The sequence below is a fragment of the Trachemys scripta genome, chromosome 2 (genome assembly GCF_013100865.1).
Source record: "Trachemys scripta elegans isolate TJP31775 chromosome 2, CAS_Tse_1.0, whole genome shotgun sequence".
NCBI lineage: Eukaryota > Metazoa > Chordata > Testudines > Emydidae > Trachemys > Trachemys scripta.
Window position 1 is genome coordinate 241,110,276 of NC_048299.1, and position 21,439 is coordinate 241,131,714.

Here is a 21,439-nt window from a genome sequence, read left to right on the forward strand (position 1 = left end):
AATTGCAAAAAAGGTTAATGTCATTCTGGGTTGTATTAATAAGAGTGTCATATGTAAGATACAGGAGGTTATTGTTCCACTCTACTTGGCACTGTGAAGTCCCATCTGGAGTACTGTCTCCAGTTCTGGACTACCACTCTTTAAATAAGATGTGGACAAATTGGACAGAGTCCAAAGGAGACCAACAAAAATAAGAAGTTTAGAATTCCTGACCGATGAGGAAAGTTTAAAGAAACTGAATCTTGAGGAAAGACCTTTAGTCTCGAGGGGGGGAAACCAGCAAATTCACTTTTACTGGCCCTCATTTTAGACCAAAATGTAACACTAGTTCCCCACAGTTTCTTATCCTTCTTATAAACTATGTAAGTCAAAAATAAAGAATTATGAAATTTTATGCTAAATAAATAATTTGTCATCTTAAAGTTCCTGTATTAGCTATTCTCTTGTGTCTCTTATTTTTGGGTTATTATCCCACAGTTAGCTATCAGCGCACTGAGAGCAATGACTATAAATAAGGATCAACATTCTGACTAGTTGGCACGCATTCTTTCAATATAATATTACAATTATCCTTACATTGGGTTTACCTAGAAGATTTAAAAATGGTCACTTTTTCTTTTTAATAAATTCTGGTTTCATGAGTATTGTTTAGGCTAGGTATCAGAACTCGATTGTTTTTTAGCACTATACACTTGCTTGCAATCATGCTTTTTTAAAAATCTAAACTGCATCTTATGTTCTGGATATAACTTCAGTTAGTTAGATAAGAACGTTTGATCAGTTCAAGCAATTTGACCTTACCAGACTTCAGTTGTAATTATTTTTACATAGTATTGTATTTTTTATTTTTGATTGAATTGATCTGAACATAAGATTTAGAGTCCATTTACAGGAAGAATAAAGCTGTGACCTTGTAAACTCATGTTAACTTACTGGCTTTGTCTTTTAGCTCCGCATAGAGTCTATTTGTTGTACAGTAACTCCTCACTTAAAGTCATCCCGGTTAACTTTGTTTCGTTGCTGATCAATTAGAGAACATGCTCGTTTAAAGTTGCACAATGCTCCCTTATAATGTTGTTTGGCAGCCGCCTGCTTTGTCCACTGCTTGCAGGAAGAGCAGCCTGTTGGAGCTAGCTGGTGGGGTCTTGGAACCAGGGTGGACCGGCAGCCCCCCTATCAGCTCCCCGCTCCCCTAAATTCCCTGTGTGGCAGCTGCCCACCAGACTATCAATTGCCGGGCAGTTCAGCTGTCCCTCCCCCCACTGCCATGTGCTGCTCCTGCCCTCTCCCTTGGAGCTGCTCCCGGGAGCCTCCTGCCACAGTTCCCAACCAATGGGAGTTGCAGAGTCGGTGTTCGGGGCGGAGACAGTGCATGGAGACCCCTGGCCCCCCCGCCACAAGGGCCACAGAGATGTGCCTGCCGCTTCTGGGAGCGGCAGTGAGCCAGGACAGGTAAGCCTGTTCCCCAGCATGCTGGAGGTGCGCCTGGGAGGGAGGGGGAGGAGTTTCTCAGCAGGGCCCACGGAACCCCTGGAGTCCCCTCAGGCACCCCTAGGGGTATGCAGACCCAAGTTTGAGAAACGCTGATCTAGACCATCCTTGACAGGTTTTTGTCTAACCAGCTCTTAAAAATTTCCAATGATGGAGATTCCACAAGCTCCCTATGCAATTTATTCCAGTGCTTAACTACCCTGACAGTTAGAAAGTTTTTCCTAATGTCCAACCTAAACCTCCTTTTTAAGCTCATTGCTTCTTGTCCTAATAACCTTATCAGTACTCCCTCATGAGCTAACCAATTGCACTACTGGAGGACTGAAGGATGTCTTCCATATCCAGACAGTTCAAGTGGCTTTTCCTAACATAGGAGGATGGGATATCTGAGGCGGAACTCCAGTTATCAATTTCTACATTACTTATTTGGCAAAAACAAGTCTGTGAATCTAGAAGTTGTAACATTGTTTCACGCTGTGAAAGTATCAGGGTGGATTTGATTTAAATTAAATTGATGATTTAAATCACTAGTCAGGAAGACTCGGTTTAATCATGGTTTTCTACATAAAAGTGCATTCTTGTTGGTTGTTATAACCTTAATACACATTCTTCACAGCTCAGAGATAGATGTAGGTTTCATTTTTAGAAGGTACACATTATACATTTTTAAACAGTGATTTATTTTGAAAACTTTTCAGATTAGTTTTACAGCTATATCAAAAATGAATGAATGAATGATTGGTTATTTCATTTACCAAAGGTAATTGAAGCAGATAGTTCACCTCCTAATAACTTCATAAATATCTCCAATTCAACAGGTTAACCATTAATATTTGGAGGATTTTCTTGCCATGCTGTATTAGGAGGAGAACATCACCAGACAGACATTTAAATTGTTTTATTTAACTAAAACAACAACATTAAGTATTCTGGATTTTTTTCTTCAACAGCAAACATATAATATTTTAACAAAACAAGCATATGTCCATCACTTCTCACATTTATCTCCAGACTTCTTCTCCTTGTCCAAAACTATTCCGTTCAATACTATATCATGCCATCCCTACTTCTGCGCTGCTGCTGCCGGCAGCTCTGCCTTCAGAGCTGGGCTGCCAGCCAGCAGCTGTCGCTCTCCAGCTGCCCAGCTCTGAAGGCAGTGCCGCCGCCGCCAGCAGCAGCACGGAAGTAAGGGTAGCAGCCCCACAACTCCCACCCCCAACATAATCTTGTGACCCCCCTCCTCAAACTCCTTTTTGGGTCAAGACTCCCTACATTTATAACACTGTGAAATTTCAGATTTAAATAGCTGAAATCATGAAATTTACTGTTTTTAAAATCCCATGACCATGAAATTGACCCAAATAGACCGTGAATTTGGTAGGGCCCTAGTCATTAAATAATTACTGTTTGAATATATACATTTATTTTTTTAAATGCTTAAGCTACATAATTTTGGGCAACTGAAAATATAAATTGATAAAAATAAAAATGCTTTCTGTCAAAATTATAACAAAAATAAAATATTGTAGTCTGGACAGGGCCCAGGAAAATAGGGGGTGTTTTTAAAAGCATGGTAAAATATTTTTATTAATGCTTTTTAAACAATACTTAGCACCTAGTGTAGATATGCCCTCAGTGCTATGTATTGTTTAAAAATGTGTTAATTTAACGCCTATTAGCTAATTTTTCCAGTCTATATGAGCCATGGGTGACAGCAGGTTAAAGTGTTAAACATACTATAAAGTAACCTTTCAAATGCATGCCACTGTAAAGTTTAGTTTTAATGGCTATGAGAACAATAGTCTATTCAACAACTAGCTGGTTAAGCATGGGGATCTGTAACTTAGGAAACACAACAATTGATTCTGGGGTTTTTTTTAGTGTTCTTGTAGAAAGTAACATAAAGCAATGAAGAGGTGATAGAATAAGGTGATTTAGTACTGCTGTCTCCTCTGGAAATCATAATTCCAAAGCATTTATGTGGAAAACTGCATGGTATTAATGTGAATTAAATCTAAAAGGTAAAACATTTAATATTTTTATATTTATAATGAATAAACATTGTTATTTAGAAATTCTAACAACTTAGGAAATACTGTTTCATGATGCTTGACTGTGTTGCAAAAGTAATTTTTTATGATTAAGAAAAAATGTGCAACCTAAAACATATTTTATGTAATTAACCATCTTGATAAGAATTGTTAGACTTTAGCCACATCTTCCTTGATAGAATTGTACTAAAGTACAGAAGCTTGTTTCTTCTCTTTCGTATAACTTTCAACTTAGTTTTAGGGCTATTGATTTTATAAAACTCTCATGTGTTATGGGCAGAGCTGGTAGCACATGTCATGGTTACAAGGTTAGCGGCACTTCTTTCTCCTTTCTGGTCTCTCTCAGTTCAACTCTCTCAGGTGTCAGGCTGAAGCCTTTACCTATCCTAGGGTGGAATTCTGCAATTCTCTCACTGTTAGACCAGACCCTGAATTACAGTACAGACGGTATCAACCATGCTTACCCAGTAGGTCCAACTGACTTCTGATGCCTGTCATCCTTCCTATCAAGGGTCTGTGACCAGGGTATCCAGTGACAAAACAGACTTCTTCAGGCCAAAGTATAGTTTATTATTAACAGTACAAACTGTTTAAAGAAAAGAGATTTTTTTAAAACAGTCTACACACCTCTATCTTACATAAAAGCTAACCATGCCCTGATAGTAACTTACACAGGACTAACTTCTTCATATTCCTCCCCTCTTCCCCTCCCCAGTGCTTGTGCTCTAGTTTGTTCCCCAAGCCCCGCTTGAGAGAGAGCTACAGTTCTTTTGATCTCTGCTGTCCATGGCCTTTTCCTCTAATGGCTTTCATCTTAACAACCCTCAAATGTTTGTGGAGAAGTGGCTTATCTTAAGCCATTCTATTTCCTTCCTGCGTGTTGCTCCAAACAGTCCCTTATTAAATGAACTAAAATATTTATAAAGTAATCATCCCAATAACCCTGTCAACATACGGTATTAATAAATTACAGAATAGCTCCACATCTGTCAGTGTTGGTTATAATTAACATTGCCCCCTAGACTTTCCATTGTAAGACCCTGTTTTCAGTTGGTTATAACTTTTCCAAACTTAAATCATTTGGGCTGAAATTTTCCATGCTGTGTGTGTGCGCCTCTGGCTGTTTTTTAAGCAAAGTTCAGCTAAAACAGTTCAGCCATTTTTTAGAATGAAGTTAGGGAAAAATAAATTGCAACTATTTTTAATATGGGCAAAACATCTGTTTTATTGAAGAGCTCTACAGCCTCCATGCTTTAGAGCAGGGACTTGAAACTTTTTGGGGAGGGAGGTCTCCTGGTGTCAGGGATGTGTCTTTCACCATCACCATGAAAATTTGGTCTAGTTATATGATTCGAAAAACTACAGCTTGCACAAACTCAGAGGTTTGTTAGAGTTTGGCTGTGAAACCAAAGACTCAAAACTGCCCCAGAACAAGCCTAAATAGCAGGAAAAACCCATGAAAACCAGAAAACCTAAGCAGGGGGTGGGGGTTAAATTTCTGCACCATGATGCTGGGGGGTAGGGTGGGGAGGATGCATAAAAGAAACCCCAGAGGGCCCAGTTTAAAAACAAAAGGGGCGGGGGAAGCTCGTGAGACAAGTGGAAACACCGACAGCCCGTGGCTGCCTAAAAATGCCACCACAACTGCTCAAAAAGCAAGAATACTTAGCAACCTGCACAGAGCATGCTTCAGTCCAGGGCTGCAGGGTCCAAGCAGAACTTTCTTTGTAGTTATTCTTCTTGGCTGTTTCCAGCTGCGGTGGTGCCATGTACAGGAGCTGAGGGCTCCACTGCCTGGGCAATCTTAATTTGGCTCCCTATGAATTATGGTACAGTCTGTAAATACATGATCATATACTATTTTTTCTAGACTCACACCTCATTCAGAGAATGGGTTGTTGTTAATGGTTCTTATGAGTATAAAAGGAAACATACATAAAATTAAGTTACCTGTGGTTGACAGATATACATAAAATCATATGGATAAGAAGTACTCAAGGGTGTTTAATACTGTCAGTAAAAGCATTGTTTTACAAATTTGCAGAGTTTTATACAAATAAAGGTAAAGAAACGGAAATCAGGTTCTGACATTTGAACAGCATTTTTTCTGTAATTCATCTTTAAATTTTCAGTTACAGAATAAATCTTCAGTTATTCTCTAAATAATCTCAATAACATTGTGCAAATGCAGAATTAAACTGCAATCTTTCACAGTGTCCACAAGAATCACATTTTGTAATAGAGTTCAAAACGAGAGAGAACCTACTAAATTAATCCTCTCTATTTTTACCAATGTTTCTGCTTTCAAGATAGAAAGCTCTTTGGGCAAGACCTTTCTTTACCTTGACTGCTTTACTTTTGTGTATTCTGCAGCACCAAGCATTCTGTCAGTGCTAAATAATTAGTTATCAATCAGTTACTAATTGCTGTTTTAACATTATAATAGGTTGGAAGTCTGTGGAAAAGAATGGGTTATGATATTGAGCGTTTTGTTGGCTATGTTAATGAAGGACTTTTATGCTGTATATGCCGAGATGTATTAGAAGATCCCTTACAGGCTCCTTGTGAACATGCTTTCTGTACTGCCTGTATACATGGATGGCTTGTTCATCACAATAATTGTCCTGAAGACAGACAAGCACTTGATATGTCTGTGCTACGACCTCTCTACAGGTACGTAACAAATCTGATTGTTGAAGGGATTTTTCTAAAGCCTGGTTTAGGAAATTAGTTCAGTATAACTATGTCACTCAGGGCTGTGAAAAATCCCACCCCTGAGCCACATGTAGACATCATTAGATGGACTGAAGAATTCTTCCGCCTGTAGGGGAGGAAGTCCCATCAGCATAGGTAGTGTCCACAACTGAAGCTCTACAGCGGTACAGCTGTGCCACTGTAACATTTTAAGTGTACACATGCCCCTAGTTAGTGCTAAAGACTTACCGGTAGTTTTGGGACCTCTCAATAGCCATTCTTCATGAACTAATTTGCATATTTAATTTTGAACCTTAATATTCCATTATCATAGCTTTCACTACTCCCAAACCCCTGTCATCAAATATAGTTACTTGAATGCTGAAATATTGTGAACAGAGCATTTGACTTTTTTCCTTGTGGAAGGTAGAATCCCTGAAATGTGGCAAAAGTCAACTACTTTTACAGTGTTGCAGGAGTTTAAAAAAGAAGAAGAAACAAAGTAACTCTTTTCTGTATATAGATACATGAAAAATGATCTAAATCGACTTCAGCTTCATTGCAAAAACGGAGAGCATGGTTGTGAAATGGTTTGTTCTCTAGAATCTATAGACAGACATGAGAGAGAATGTGAATACAGCCAGATACCCTGCTCAAATGCTGGTGAGTAAAGCTCAAAGTTGAGCCTTTTGTTCAGAAAATTGGTATCTGGTATACTTAATCACAGTAGGGTGGCAGCAATGGACATTCATTCACTTCTATGTTGAGTTCCACCTTGTGAATTTCTGAGTTCTAGCATGAATATGGTCTAGACCAAAAAAGATTGAAGTAAGCTTTCTTTAGGCAAGGGGGTAGGTACTTCTGCTAGCACATTGCTACACAGACATGGCCTCTGCAATATGGTTGCTTCAGTTTAACTGGCAAAACAGAACAAAAAAAGAGCCAAATAAAAATTCAAAAGATAATAGTATGATAAGCGCTTGAGAGTTTGCAGAAATTTTTTTAGACAATGGATTTGCTCTCTGTTGTAATGATGATTGTCATCCATCATCAGTTTTTCCTTTTCATGTGAAAATTAACCAGAATGAATTTGAATACTGGACCCCTAATTTATCAGAATACACAGCAGTGCATGGTTTTTGCTTTCTGCCAAGGTATGATTTGTCTAATATTCAGCTTTTATTACTCATCTGATTGTGGTTTTTTGCATGTGATGATTGAACCAGCTTTTTGGCCAATTTAGCATTTATTATATTAAACAGGATTACACTATAACTTGCTGCTTTGCTCCTTTTCCAGAAGGTATCTCAAACTTTAGCCAGAGTAGGTAAGGCTGAGTATGTATCTGAGAAACCACTGTTTGGTGCTTAATATGGGACAGGAAATAAGGATTTCTGCGTTCTGTTCCCAGTTCTTGCCCAGCCTTGGGCAAGTTATTTACATTTGTGTGTTTCTTAATCTGTAAAATGGGAGTAATAGCTCTTTCAGAGAGGTGATGTGAGGCTTTTGAAATCTTCCAGTGAAAGGTGATATGAAAATGCAAAATATTTTTATTAAATTATATAGGTGTTTGTCTTAATCAGAAGTGCACACACTCTGAAACCTACCACTTGCAAGGTTTTTATGGCACATTTTTGTTTGTGCTTGTAGTTAGGCCACCTCTACTTGGTGATATTTTCTGCTTGTCTTTACCAGCCTGTCTGCAATACACTGCACTTGATCATGCTGCCTTTTATCTCAGACTTGTCAGGTGGGCAACCCATTACTTGAAGTCAGAAATGTGCACAACCTACTTACTTTTATAATAAATGTAAGAGTAAAAATTTATACTATTATTACATTTGACCTCACAAACTTTGAAGGCTTTTGACATCCCTAAGTTATTTTCAATTTCCCCCCACCCCTGCTTTAGAACTGTAAATAAAATGTAATTGCCTCACAACCCTCCTGATTCCTTTTGGCCCCCACCCTGCAGGAGTCGCGACCCATTGGTTGAGAAATACTAGTCTAGTAGTAGGTAAGGCACAAGTATAGCAGTGAAGAGAACCAGGTTCTAGTCCCAGCTCTGTCGTTGATTTGCTGTGTGATCTTGGACAAGTTGCTAAGGTCCAAAATTTTCTCTAACCTTGGGTGCCAAATTTTTGATACTCAAGCTTTGTCTAAACTGGCATTTTTCGTAATATCTCCATCCATTTCTGTTGGTGGTGGAGTAGGGCTGGTGGGAACATAGTGTAGGCCAGCTGCCAGTATTTTTTCAACTATCCATGACTTACACTAGTGTTACCACCAGTGTTAGAGCAATGATGGGAGACTTGAGCAAAAAGTTTTAATGTAGACAAGGCTTTGGTACCTATAGGTGTATCTCTTCATGCTGTAAGGGAATCACTTTGTTTTGACAGATTTGCATATGATCAGTCTATGCTCTATGGTTTGTTTTTGCCTGGAATGGACTATGCTTCTGTTAATTGCAAGTGATTTAATATTGTCTTAATTTACTGTTTCCTGATCAGGTTGTCCAGTTCAGATTGAACGACGTAACTTAGATAGCCATATGGCGGTGTGTGAATACCGGAGTCGTGAATGCCCTAATGGTTGTGGTTATACCATTTTCAGGGCAGAAGACACGCAGCATAATTGTGTAGCAGAGCTAAGAACAGAACTAGAACTGCTCCGGTAAAATACTACTTCTGTTTCCTGGGTATTTGTGTTTAACCTGGGCCTAAAATCACTGCACATAAGACACGGTTCCAAGTACTAGCTCTGTTTAATTCTGATATCTAACCCATAATGTGTAAATCACTTGGTATTAACTGGTGAGGATATTTTTAAAAAGCCATTACACACTTTAAACTCTTACTGCACTTTTAGTCTGAGTTAGTTAAATTAATTTGATTAGCCCAGAACCCTAATGAATAGGGATTGCAATTATCCAAAATTATGTCATGGTTACATGAAAAAGTGAAATACATACAAAGAACTAGACTGAGGCCATTAAACCTTTTCACTTTTTACCTTAGTCTGATATGAACCCAGAGCCAAATTATGAAGTAATATTTATTATTTAAGATTTTTAAAACACTTTGGAGATGAAAAACTCCAATTATATTTGGCAGTTATAAAGTTATCAGAGATGAGAGAGGCAGGTGACCTACGAGTTCAAGCTTGTACTTAGGCCTAAAATGCTGGAAGACTACTAATACTTATCAGCGTTGGTCTTTACCTTCTGTCTGTCCCTCTCTTTCTTCTTGCCTCTGTTCCTCTTCCAGTTTATCATTTCCATGATCTTCCAGCAGTTTTGTACCTCTTCCCACCCCTTCCTGCTGGTACCTTCTCTCTTGCTCCTTTGGTCAGTGGAGGCCCCAGCTCTCCTGCACTTTGCTGGTGACCCAGGTTCAGTTCCTGGTAAGTGCAGCAGGAAACAAGTGAACTTTCCTGATACCAATAAAATGCCAAACTGCTGTTCAAAACTCAAAAGGTTAACCTGTTAATGTTTCAGTTTTGGCTATGACTGTGTTTAATAACTAAATGATACTAGTTTCCTTCTCCCACAACTACTGTCATTTCACATCCACAATAAACCAAAAAGTGCTGATCCAAATGCTGCTAGATGGTATGCTATCCTGAACTTAACCTGTAGCTTTCTGTATTATGTCCTTGTTTCAGAATTCCATTCTCCTTGGGTTAAGTGGAATGACACAGACTGAGGCATATTCATGCTTTTTATTTTGAGACATGTATTACGTTTCTCTTAAACTTCTGCACAAAGTTACCATATACTCTTAAAATAAAATTAATCAAAATGACAGTTATATATTTGGATGAAAGGAAATAAACCATCCAAAGCCAAAAAAAAGTTAGTCGATAGCTTCTGGAATTATTTCAGAAACATCTATCTTGGAGTTCTGTATCGCTGCCCATCACCATAAGATTTGAGTACAAAGAATCTCTGATGTTGATGCCAGGACTAGAACTTGCACATTCTATCGAGAGATTAAAACCCCTAAATAGGTACATACTGAGCAAGAATACTGTTTGTTGGTAAAACAAACTCAGCTGTGTAACACAAGACTATAGCAGAGCTTTAATTTAGGACTAGATCCGGGCAAATCACAATTTTTTTTTTAAACTCATTTTGTGTTTTAATTTGTTTTAATTTTGAACATTTTTAATGTTTAATTATTTTAAATAAAATTAAAGGAAATTTCTAAAGAAAAGGTAGTTTAAATTTTTCAATTTTTCTGTTTAAATCTAGAAAGTGTCTAAAATGAAACATTTTGATTTGGGGGGAGAATTTGCTTCAGTTTTTTTTTCCCCCTTTACTGAAGCAACTTAGTGAAATCAGCATGAATTTGCAAAATCTTTTGGTGTTGTTGAATCTACATTTTTTTTCTCCTGAGGAAAAAAGTTTTGGTCGAAAAATTTCACCCAGTTGTATTCGGGAACAATGTGGCTATTTGGCAGCAGTAGTTACTCTGGTACTTGAAAGTCACAGGTATAATGGTTAGGTTTAAAAAGGAAAAATACACTTTTTTAGGTCAGAAATGATCTGCAGAGTGGAGGAGGCAAAGCATGAAATGGAGTCCAGATTAGATTCACAGAGAAGGCATATGGTGCAAAAAGAGAGTCTTCTGCAAAATGAAATTGAAGAACTAAAGGTAAATAAGTTCCAGTGTCATTTGTAGAAATGTGTTTTTGTTTTCTACCCCTCTCCCAACAGTCTACTTTTTTTGCCTTTTCAAGTAGTGGGGAGTTTGTTATCCTAATTCACTAGAGAAGATACAATTCTACATTCCAATGGTCTGAACCTTTCCTTTTCAAATAATTGCAGTGTTGTGGCCCTGGTAAAGCTCCCCTGCTGGACACTCACCAGGCTGCTGTTTTGGACCCACATGTTGGGGCCGTGTGCTTTTAAGCTTCCCTGTGTCTCAGTAGGCTCCAACGGTCTCTCTATTGGCCTTTCTGGCACAGGTTTTCTGTCAGTTACCCCTTCGGAGAATTGGCATCTAGGAGTTCAGCTTCACTAGGCCCCTACAAGTAGTGCTGACCCCAAGATATCCCAGTATGTTAAGCACATCCTTGGCCACAGTTCCACTGTATAGGCACTCTAGCAGACACTTCAACTCTTTAGGGATATGTGATAATTGAAACACTCCAAATTAGTAAATTTCTTACCTGATGGTAATTCCCTTTCTGCTAGCAGTATCTCCCACAATGAGGGATAGCTCAGTGGTTTGAGCATTGGCGCGCTAAACCCAGGGTTGTGAGCTCAATCCTTGAGGGGGCCATTTAGGGATCTGGGGCAAAAATTGGTCCTGCTAGTGAAGGCAGGGGACTGAACTTGATGACCTTTCAAGGTCCCTTCCAGCTCTATGAGATAGGTATATCTCCATATATTATGAGATGTATGGGCTAGTCCCCTCCTGACTGCAGTTTCTGGAGGCAGTTCAAAGCGGTAGCACAGCCTGTGCGAGCCATGCCCTCTTATCCAGCCTGCTGACAGATGATTCATTCCAAAGCTGTGTAAAAACTCATAGAATATGATTAGTAACAGTAACTTCAGTGCTAGACAATAAGTGGGCTACAGCCTATAAATATAACTATCAAAATTAAATACTGTCTCCTGGGTAGGATCCCAACCAGGGAGAATAGAATTGTGGGAGATGCTGCTAGCAGAAAGGAAAGTAACAGGTAAGAAATTTACCATTCTGCAGCTCAGTCTCCCACAATTCTGATACATATGGAAATTAATGAACAATGAACAGAAATGGCGGGGGGAGATAAGAAAAACAGAATGAGATAGGGAAGATCCCCCCTGAGTTAATTGCCCAAAATAGCAATGCTATTCCTAGCCCAATGCCTGCAGCATCTTCCTGCCAAAGAAGACCTCCACAGAGAACAGAAAGTCAATTTAGGGTGTACTAAATGTGTTAACCTATAACCATATTGCTGCCCTGCAGCTCTCGACAGTGGAAGCACAAGCTCTTTCCACCAACATCTTCATAGATATTGTGGAGTGTGCCTTTGTGTCTTTATAATGCATAGCTTGATCCATCTAGCTAGTAATAGCTTGAATACCCTGAGCCCTTGGCACTTTGGATGAAAAGAGACAAATAAGGAGCCTGATCTTCTTGTCAATTTGGTATGCTTGACGTAGATCTTTACTGCTCTTCTAATGTCCAACATGTGACACGGTTTTTCTGTCGGGAGCTCTGGCTTTTACAGAATGAAGGGAGGACAATCTCCTGTGTGGCATGGAAAGATGAATTCACCTTAGGCAAAAAATGATTCTGGTATTCTTAGTACCACCTTGTCATCATGAAACCCCCAGTGGCATTCCTGTATGGCTAGAGCTGCCTGTTCAGAAACTCATCTAGTAGACATGATGATGACCTAAAAAAGAGTTTTGATAGGTGGAATGGAGATATTGATGTCAGCAGCCCAAAAGGATGTGTAGTTAGGTCTTTTGGAAAGATTGGTTTAACCACAAGTTTAGTCAGTCTGACTACTCTGAGAAATCTGGATATCTGAGGGTTCTCTGTCAAGGAGTCAGAGGATGTGGTGAATAGGATACTCCTACAGCTGACATCAGGCACTATGGAGCTAGTCCCTTGTCTGTGCCTTTCTGAAGAAAGTCCAGAATAAGTGGGATATCAGGATCCTTTGGATTTTTGTTGTTATTGACACCACACACTAAATCTAATTTGGATAGAGGAGTAGGTCTTTAGGGTTGAAGCTCACCTGGAACCTGGAGGAGAATATTGTTCCATCTCTTTGAAGGATAGTTCTAGTGTGGCTAATGCTTCCCTCTTGATTGCAGGCTATCAGTTGTAGATGCTCAAGATAGAGTAATGGGCTTTGTTAAAGGATGGTCTGGTCTCACTGGTAGCTACAGTGGCAGTTCCAATTTCAGTTCTCTCAGATCAGAGAGCCATGCATCTGCTTGGCCAGCATGGAGCTAGCACTGTCACCTTTGCTTCTTCTTGCCTTACCTTATTTTCTGGATCACCTTTCTTAGACGTGGGAAGGCGTATAGAAGGCCTTGCGGCCATATGTGCAAAGAAACAACCACCCCCAGGGATTTGGGGCCTGCTTCCCTGATGAAGTACTTTGGCTGCCTTGTCGTCTTGTTATTGGCAAACAGGTTGACTGCCAGAATGATGAACTTCTGCAAAATCCTAATAAAGATTTCATGATCCAGACACCACTCTGAGTTGTTGACGGTGCATCTGGTGAGTCAGTCTGCCTTTTAGTTCAGCTATCCTTTTATGTGTTTTGCTCTTATAGAGTTCTCTGCCATCATTTCTGTGTGTAGAGTTACACTCATTGTTTCCACTTGGTTGTTGACATATGGCACAATGGTCATGTTGGCCAACTGGATCAGAATATTTTCATCCTCTAGATAGTTCTGGAACCTCTGTTGGGCTAGCTTGAGAGCTCTGAGCATCAATAGGTTGATGCTCTGGTTCCTTTCCCCTGGTGTTCCAGGTGCCTTGCACTGTTCTGTTCCCCTGCTGTGCTCTCCATCCTGTCAGGCTGGCATTGGCTGTGAGTACTTATAGGTCTGGAAGGCATATGGAAAGTCCCTTGCAGACATTCTCTGAGATTGTCCACCATCTTAGAGAGTTCACCATCTGGTTGGGAACTGGGAACTGATCTTGCATGTTTTCTGGTGAATGGTTCCATGCTTTTAGGAAAAAGACCTGAAGGCATCTGATATGGGACCTTGCCCACAGAGTGATTCCTATATTTGAAACCAGGAGGCCCAGTAGTTGTAAATATTGAGCTATGGGTGGAGTTGTACACTTTACCAACATGCAGGTTCTGGATCTGGTTGAATATGTCTAGTGATGGGTAGAATCATAGAACCATAGGGTTAGAATGGACTCCAAGGGTCATCTAGTCTAACCCCCTGCAGGATTTGTTGTGTCTAAACCATACAAAACAGATGGCTATCCACCTCTTTTTGAAAAGCTCCAGCGAAGGAGTATCCATGACTTCCCTAGGCAGTTACACCTCTACCCTGATATAACGTGGTCCTCGGGAGCAAAAAAATCTCATCGTGTTATAGGTGAGACTGCGTTATATCGGGGTAGGGAGAGGAACCGCTCCCCGCCCCAGCTAACCTCCGCTCTGCCTCCGCCTCCTCCCTGAGCACGCCGCCGCTGCTCTGCTTCTCCCTCCCTTCCAGGCTTGCTGCGCCAATCAGCTGTTTGGCCCAGCAAGCCTGGAAATGGGGGGTGGGGGAGAAGCAGAGCGGTTGTGGTTCGCTCAGGGGAGGAGGTGGAGATGAGCTGGAGCGGGAAGCAGTTCCTCTGAGGCCCTCTCCAGGGCCCCCCCATCCCAGCTCACCTCTGTTCCACCTCCTCCCCTGAGCGTGCCGAAGCTCCGCTTCTCCCCCCTCCCTCCCAGGCTTGCCGTGCCAATCAGCTTTTTGGTGCAGCAAGCCTGGGAGGGAAGAGAAGCGGAGCTGAGTGGCGTGCTCGTGGGGGGAGGAGGTGGAGCGGTGAGCTGGGGCGGGGAACGGTTCCTCTGTGCCCCTCCCCTTACTTGCTGCGGCCTCCCTGCCCCAGCTCACCTCCGCTCCGCCTCCTCCCATGAGCGCGCCGCAGCTCCGCTTCTCCTTCCTCCCAGGCTTGCCGCGCCAAACAGCTGATTGGCGCAGTAAGCCTGGGAGGGAGGAGAAGCGGAGCTGCAGCGCACTCGTGGGAGGAGGCGGAGGCAAGCTGGAGCTGGGGGGCTCCGGGGAGGGCCGCAGCAAATAACAGGCAGGCGCAGAGAAACTGCTTGTGGTAACACGAATTCGGATATAATGAGGTAAAGCAGCCCCATCCCCCGGAGCGCTGCTTTATTGCATTATATCCGAATTCGCGTTATATAGGACTGCATTATATCGGGGTAGAGGTGTAGTTCCACTGTCCTTCTGTTCTTACAGTTAGGAAATTTTTCCTAGGATTTAATCTAAAATGAATATGCTGTAGTTTTGAAAGGGTTATCTAGGAAGGGATACAGTTAAGTGCCTTGAGACCTGAGTCTGGCATCTTCATGAAGATCCTAGGAGCTGAATGGGAGCATTTGGTACTGGTAGCAGGCTGTGCTGTACATAAATCTTAGCAGTCTGTAGTGGTATAGTCATATGGGAATGTAGAGATATGCCTCTGCTAGATCCACAGAAGCAAGAAAGTCCCCTTGAGACAGGGATGCCAACGTTGAAGCTAGGGTCTCCATCCAGAATCTCACTTTCTTCATCCATTTATTGAGTTGCTTGAGATCTAGGACAACTCTGAGTCCCCATATGCTTCTGAATAATGAAGAAAATGGAGTATAGTCCTAAGAATCTTCTGAGGGAAACCTTTTTATTGTTCCTACATCCAGGAATAAAATAATAAGATATCAAGAAAAGTTAGGAGCAAAGTGAACCATCGTTTGACTGCAGCTGTAGAGGCAGAAAATCTGTCAGCAGGCTGGAGAAGGGGATGTGGCTAACATGGGCTGTGTGACAACTTTGAAACAGTTCCAGAAAATGCAGATGGAAGGGGAATAACCCATACATTGCAGAATTTGCAAAGGTTCCAAAGCCAATCACTGTTTACTTTAGATAGTATCGGAAATATACAGATCTAGACAAAATAATAAAATACCTATCCACATTTCCCTTCCTCAGATTTTTGAGCATTCTTTGGGCTTAGGTCAGAGGCCTCTCTGGTGTCCAGGATCCTTCCTCTACTCCACATGGCTTCTTGGCTGGATGATGGAGTTTGTCTGTGTGTCTGACTCTCAGATCCCTGCAGCAGTACCCTTCCTTTCTCTCCAGTGGCTGGTGACAGACCTTCTCTCTAATAACCTCCAGTCCCCTGTGTCAGGTGACCCACCCATCGCCTTGTCAAGTGATCAGCCCCCCACATCTGTTGCTAAGTTACCACACCCCTGGAGTTCAGAGTTGGCTTGCATGGGGAAGCAGCCATCTCTTTGTCAAAGCTGAACAACCCTCCATTGTTAGCTCTGTGCAAGTTGCAAGAATTTCTCTTGTCACCTTCTGTGGGTTTTAGCTCAGTATGGAGGCAAAAGACAGCAGAGAAGGCAAACAAGTCACACATTCCAAATGGAGTTTGCAGTTTGACACAGATGTGCAGAGAGAGTCCCCAGTATCAAACAGGAGTCATAAGCTGTACATAGTCGTATTCCCCAATTTGTAACATGCAGCATCTGTTTAAATCTGGGCGCTTTAACTACAAGACACATCACTGCAAGGCAGATATACAGTACTTTAAAAAAACAGCTCTTCTGCTCATACTATTTTAAAGTAGCTCAGTGTGGATGGAAATATAGGAACCTATGTTCTGATCCTACACTCGCACACTGCAGTCAGTGATGCTTCATGTGAAAGTAAGGGTCTGCTGCCCACATGGATCCAGTTGCTGGATCAGGGCCCCGTACTCTAACATAGTGTTTGAAACCAGTTTAGCTAGAGCTGTGTTCAGACTATGTACTAACTTGCTTCAAAACCCAATGGGGTTAAGGCCAAAGTAAAAAGCAGTGGGGAGAGAATGTATTATCTAACCCATTCATCCAGCTTTTATCCTGTAACAGGAAAAAAATAACCATTAAAACCCAAGACCGTTGAGCCTTTGTATGTTTTAAGGTTTCTTTGTATTGGATTTGAATTAAAATATTGGAAGATCATTTCTGCAAGTAAGTCACCCAGCTCTGTCCTGAACACTTTTGGTTTTTGGAATAATGTTCATTTGGGTTTTAAGATAGAGAACATAACCAGGAGCCAGTGAAATCCACTGGTACATCTGTGATCAGTCGGATTTGCACTGTCTCTCATGGCTCTCGCAGACTGGAATATTTGAAATGTGTGCCACAGCAAGCAGAAACTGCTGCAAATCAGCAAAATTAAATTTGTTTAGTGGTTTATCAAAAATTGCAGATTATTTCAGCTGTGCCTGGTCTTCATTATTTCTTCTCCTATATGCAGTAGTCATTTCAGCTTCAGTACCACCATTATTGGAAATGTATTTATATGATCTCTTATTCTAGTCTGTTTTCACACATGCTTTTTAGAGTCAGATGTCACGAATGATGTCTGAAGTGCGCTCCCTTATGGCTGCAGAGAGACAGCATCGTCAAGAGCTGGAGCAAGCAGAGCTCGAAAAGCGTGAATTAATGGAGCTGCTGAAAGGCCTACAGAAAGACTGCCGATTAAATAATACAGAAGGAAACAAGAAATCAACAAACTTTCGCCCTCTAACACGACTGGAGAGTGTGAAACGAAAACCCAGGGAAGTTACAGTCATCTAAACAGAAGTAAGCTCACAGACATATAGGATTCTGCTTCCTGTGAACAGTTAGCAAACTTCGTATTAGTTCTAAATGACCTCTTTTCTATCTAAAGTCTGAATGGATCAAAAAGAGTGGGGGAAAACACAAGTTTTTATATCTAGCATACTTTGCATACTATGCAAATAGTAAAACTAGTTTTTAGGCATTTGGGGGAAGTTGTAGGCCCAATATTAGTTTTTAAATGTCCATTAATAGTATATTGGGCATTACAACATGCATTGAAAAGGACATTTTCAACTAATATTTTCATATACCAGGAGCTCTTAATCTTGGTCCTCCCTGGATTATTTACAATAGCTTCCTTACAGACCTGAAAACTAGAACTGCAACTAGATGACATGGAATTTTTTTTCACTGCTACTGCAATTTCAGCGCAGTAAAAGCTGGTATATGACATCTCTTTTTTCTTACGTGTGTATATGCATAATGAATGATAGCAGCTGGAGTGTATTCTAAGAATAGGACTAATTCTAGGAATAGTATTTAAGTACTTCAGTCAAACCAGCAGGGGAAACTAACAAATTTGGAGATAGTTGTGTCCTATAAAAACACTGTACATTAGAAAGGAATAGTGGCCTAAATATTCGTAATTCCATACAGTTGCCACCAGCATACAACAGCTTTAAACTAGGTCAGTTTGGACTTTAGAGTATTTGACAGTTTTCCTTTAATCTCCAACCCCTTCTTAGTTTTTCATCAAGCTAGCTGTTACTAAAACCCATGATAGTGCAGAATTTTAGCAATGCAGTCCAACTCACTGCCAAGCTGTCTAGAATTCTCCTTCATCTGTTTCCATCATGAAGGAGCTTGCAGAAGATTACATGTTCATGTTGAAAACTTGTAGCAATTTGTATTGATCAGGATCGCTTAAATACTGTTATTGCCCTTTCTTGCACAGCCAATGCTTTTATAATATTTGCATTACACAGTGAAGATTAGTGCATATTCAGAGTTCTGCTTGTTATCACAGTCTGGGTGAATTGTGTATACATTTCCTTGGTGTGAGCAATCTATTAGCTGTTTTTACAAGGACTCTAAGGTTTAATAATGCTGACTGTAGAAAGATATACATGTCTTTGTAAAGCATGTTAAAAGCACCTGTTGAACGTCTTTAATTTTCTTTTAACAGGTATGATAAAAGCTACTTGAATGTTGTTTTACCCACAACAGACCTCAATTTTATACAAAGGACATATGATCAGGTGGACTTCTATATTGATACTAAAATCTGGAACTATACAATGGCAATAATAGACCCACGGATCTTGAATCATGGAGTTTCTTACATTTTAGGACTGCAGGACACTGTCATATTTGAGCTCTCCAAATTTCTAGACAGTTAGACCCTGAGCATGTGGGTGAAACCCACCAGCCAGACATCTGAAATATATGCATGATGAAAGAAAGCCCCATGTTTATGTAAGTCTCCATGCCTGGTCTGATTATTTTTTTCCCCTACTGAACTTAATACTAACAACATACTGAAAGAAACAAGTAGATTGTTAGTGAGTGCAGTAAGTCTGTCTTGGAAGCAGAATTAGCACTTAGTGATTAAGACCTGAGGATATCACTAATCTCTCTCAAATATTTTATTAAGTTAGTACATTGTAGTTTCACTTAATCCAGCTAACCCAATAACTTGAATTGAGTCAGCACATCTTTCAAGACACAGCCCTCTCTGACTCTTGCACCATCAATTCCCATTCACCCTTGCAGCTCAGTTTTTTTCATAGAAGCATACAGTTTCTATGGAGCAAGTAGTGAGCCAGACTAGATTGCTGTTGCTGCATATAATTGCTTTCTTTATTGAAATGTAGCCGTAGAATAGTGTTCAATGAGTGCCTGTTGGTTTCAATTACCCTTCTGAATGCAAGACTTTCAGGAGAACCCTACATCTGCTTTTTAACTGAGTTGCAATGTACCAGTTTGCTTGTAAGCATCCATGTAATTTTAGTTCGGCTGATTCTAATATTAAGTTAAATTTTCATCTCAATCATTATTGTTCATGTGTGTTAGCAGATGGTTAGCTTAACATCCCAATTGCATGGCAAATTTATTTTCCTTATTAGTAGCGGACAAGTGAATTATGTAGCCAGGTAACGTATGCAATTATTGTAAAAATTTTAGTTGCAAAATTATTGTATTTTTTACATCTTAAACATTCTTAGGTGCTTTAAGAAGTTTTTTTTAAAAGTGACCCTCAGACAGTGAACAGGTCCTGGAATACACTAAACTAAGAATCCTTGTGAAATTTGCTACACTCTTCCCCTGGGATGTGGTTTTGATAGTGCTTCTCTACAGATTATTTGTTAAGAGTCCTGGATAATTTATGTAGAATGGCACCAGCATTTTCCTTTCTCATGAACATCTTTTGGATAGACCCATACAGTTTATCCTTGGTATGTAGGGGGGATCTTTTGCAGTTTTCTCATATTGACAGATGCCTTTCTAAATACCTTTAAGTCTATGCAACTTTTATATGAACAAACGAACTTTAAAATGTCTTCCAGCCACATCGTTCATTGCCAAGCTGAAATTAGATTTTTTTTTTTACATTTAATAAAAAATGGGAAATGGGCTCAAAAGTGGCATTTGGGGGCTAAATGTCATATTGTGTCTAGAAGAGAGCTAACAGGTAGCTTGTAACCATTTGATTTGCACTTTGTATAAAAGTTGAGCTACTCAAGTGTTCATAAAAGTAGTTATTCATTTTGCTTCTCTTCTTTTCATTATGAAAGATCAGATATCCTCCCCTTGCCTAATAAAATAGTGAGACATACATGCAAATAAACTTGCTCTCATTATTTCCCGTGTACTTCACTCAACATGCAAGAAAATGAGGGACTAAAGTACTATAATAGGGGACAGGTACTTTATTAAAAGGGACATAAGGAATAGGGGTCATAGTTAAAGGTCTTTGTCTGACCCATGACTGGGATACATTAAATAATAGACAGGGCTAGCATTTGATCAAAACAGCACTGTCCTCAAAGACTTTGCATCTCCTCTTCACGGATGGGAGTTCTTGCTGCCATTGTCTCTGGGGTGTAGGCAAAGGCAAGCAGCCATGCTGAAGGGGAGATGGCACAAGCCTCAGAAGTTACAGGTGCCTAGGGTGCAGTAGGGAGGGGGTCTAGGTCCTGCTTAGCAGGTATTGATTCAGGATAAACAGAACTTGCTATCCACTGCTTAAAGGGTTCTCATCACAAAATGTATTGCAGTAAGGCCTAAAGACCCCTTCTGTTGTGGGAAGGCCTTTGTGTTGGAAACTATACAAAAACAGGATGCCTCAGTCTCTGCCACCCACGAGAGTGCACTCTATAGCTGAAACTTTCTAGAGACTCCTTTGCTTTGGCATCAACACCATCTACGATTTGGCTTTTCTGAGAGGCATTATGGAGCTGGTAGCAATCTTAATCTATCATTTATTTCATTTACTCCCTCTGAGGGTAGAGTGCATCATTGTGCTAGAAACCGCCCACTGGAAAAAATTCAATTTGACAATTATCTTAATGAAAATGGACATTAACTAGATCATAAAAAACTGGCAGATCTTGCTAAAGAACATTCTACCTTAGATAGTGGCTGTTTACAGTTTAATTAGGCCCACAGTGGTAGAAAGGAAAATCTGTTGCACACTGCTCCTTTACAATAAACATAGAGGTTTGTAAAGTATGCAATACATGAAGATTACATACACACTCATCCTTAGCTAGAACACCTGGAGTTTTATAAAGGGACACGCTAACCATGCTAAATTAGTCAGGAAAGACCAAACTATCTTTAGGGAAAGTGTCTCATTATGACACAGTCAGATTCAAAAGTCCCACTCTTTGAAGGCTCCAATTTGATCATGGAGA

At 40.4% G+C, this 21,439-nt stretch overlaps 1 protein-coding gene across 5 annotated transcripts in view; it reads left to right on the plus strand.

Moving 5' to 3' along the window:
• Positions 1–21,439, plus strand: part of LOC117873669 (RING finger protein 151-like) — a 34,139-nt gene that overhangs the window by 1,468 nt on the left and 11,232 nt on the right. For 2 of the 5 annotated variants that reach the window (XM_034763295.1, XM_034763296.1), the window contains exons 2-7: positions 5,989–6,215; positions 6,760–6,899; positions 8,747–8,909; positions 10,771–10,891; positions 17,301–17,543; positions 18,709–18,996. In XM_034763295.1, coding sequence (XP_034619186.1) covers positions 6,010–6,215; positions 6,760–6,899; positions 8,747–8,909; positions 10,771–10,891; positions 17,301–17,537 — 867 coding nt within the window. In that variant the 5' untranslated portion in view covers positions 5,989–6,009 and the 3' untranslated portion in view covers positions 17,538–17,543; positions 18,709–18,996. Of the gene's footprint in view, positions 1–1,317; positions 1,453–2,894; positions 3,513–5,988; positions 6,216–6,759; positions 6,900–8,746; positions 8,910–10,770; positions 10,892–17,300; positions 17,544–18,708; positions 18,997–21,439 lie in introns of those variants that run through there. The other 3 variants (XM_034763299.1, XM_034763297.1, XM_034763300.1) reach the window with 3 other exon arrangements.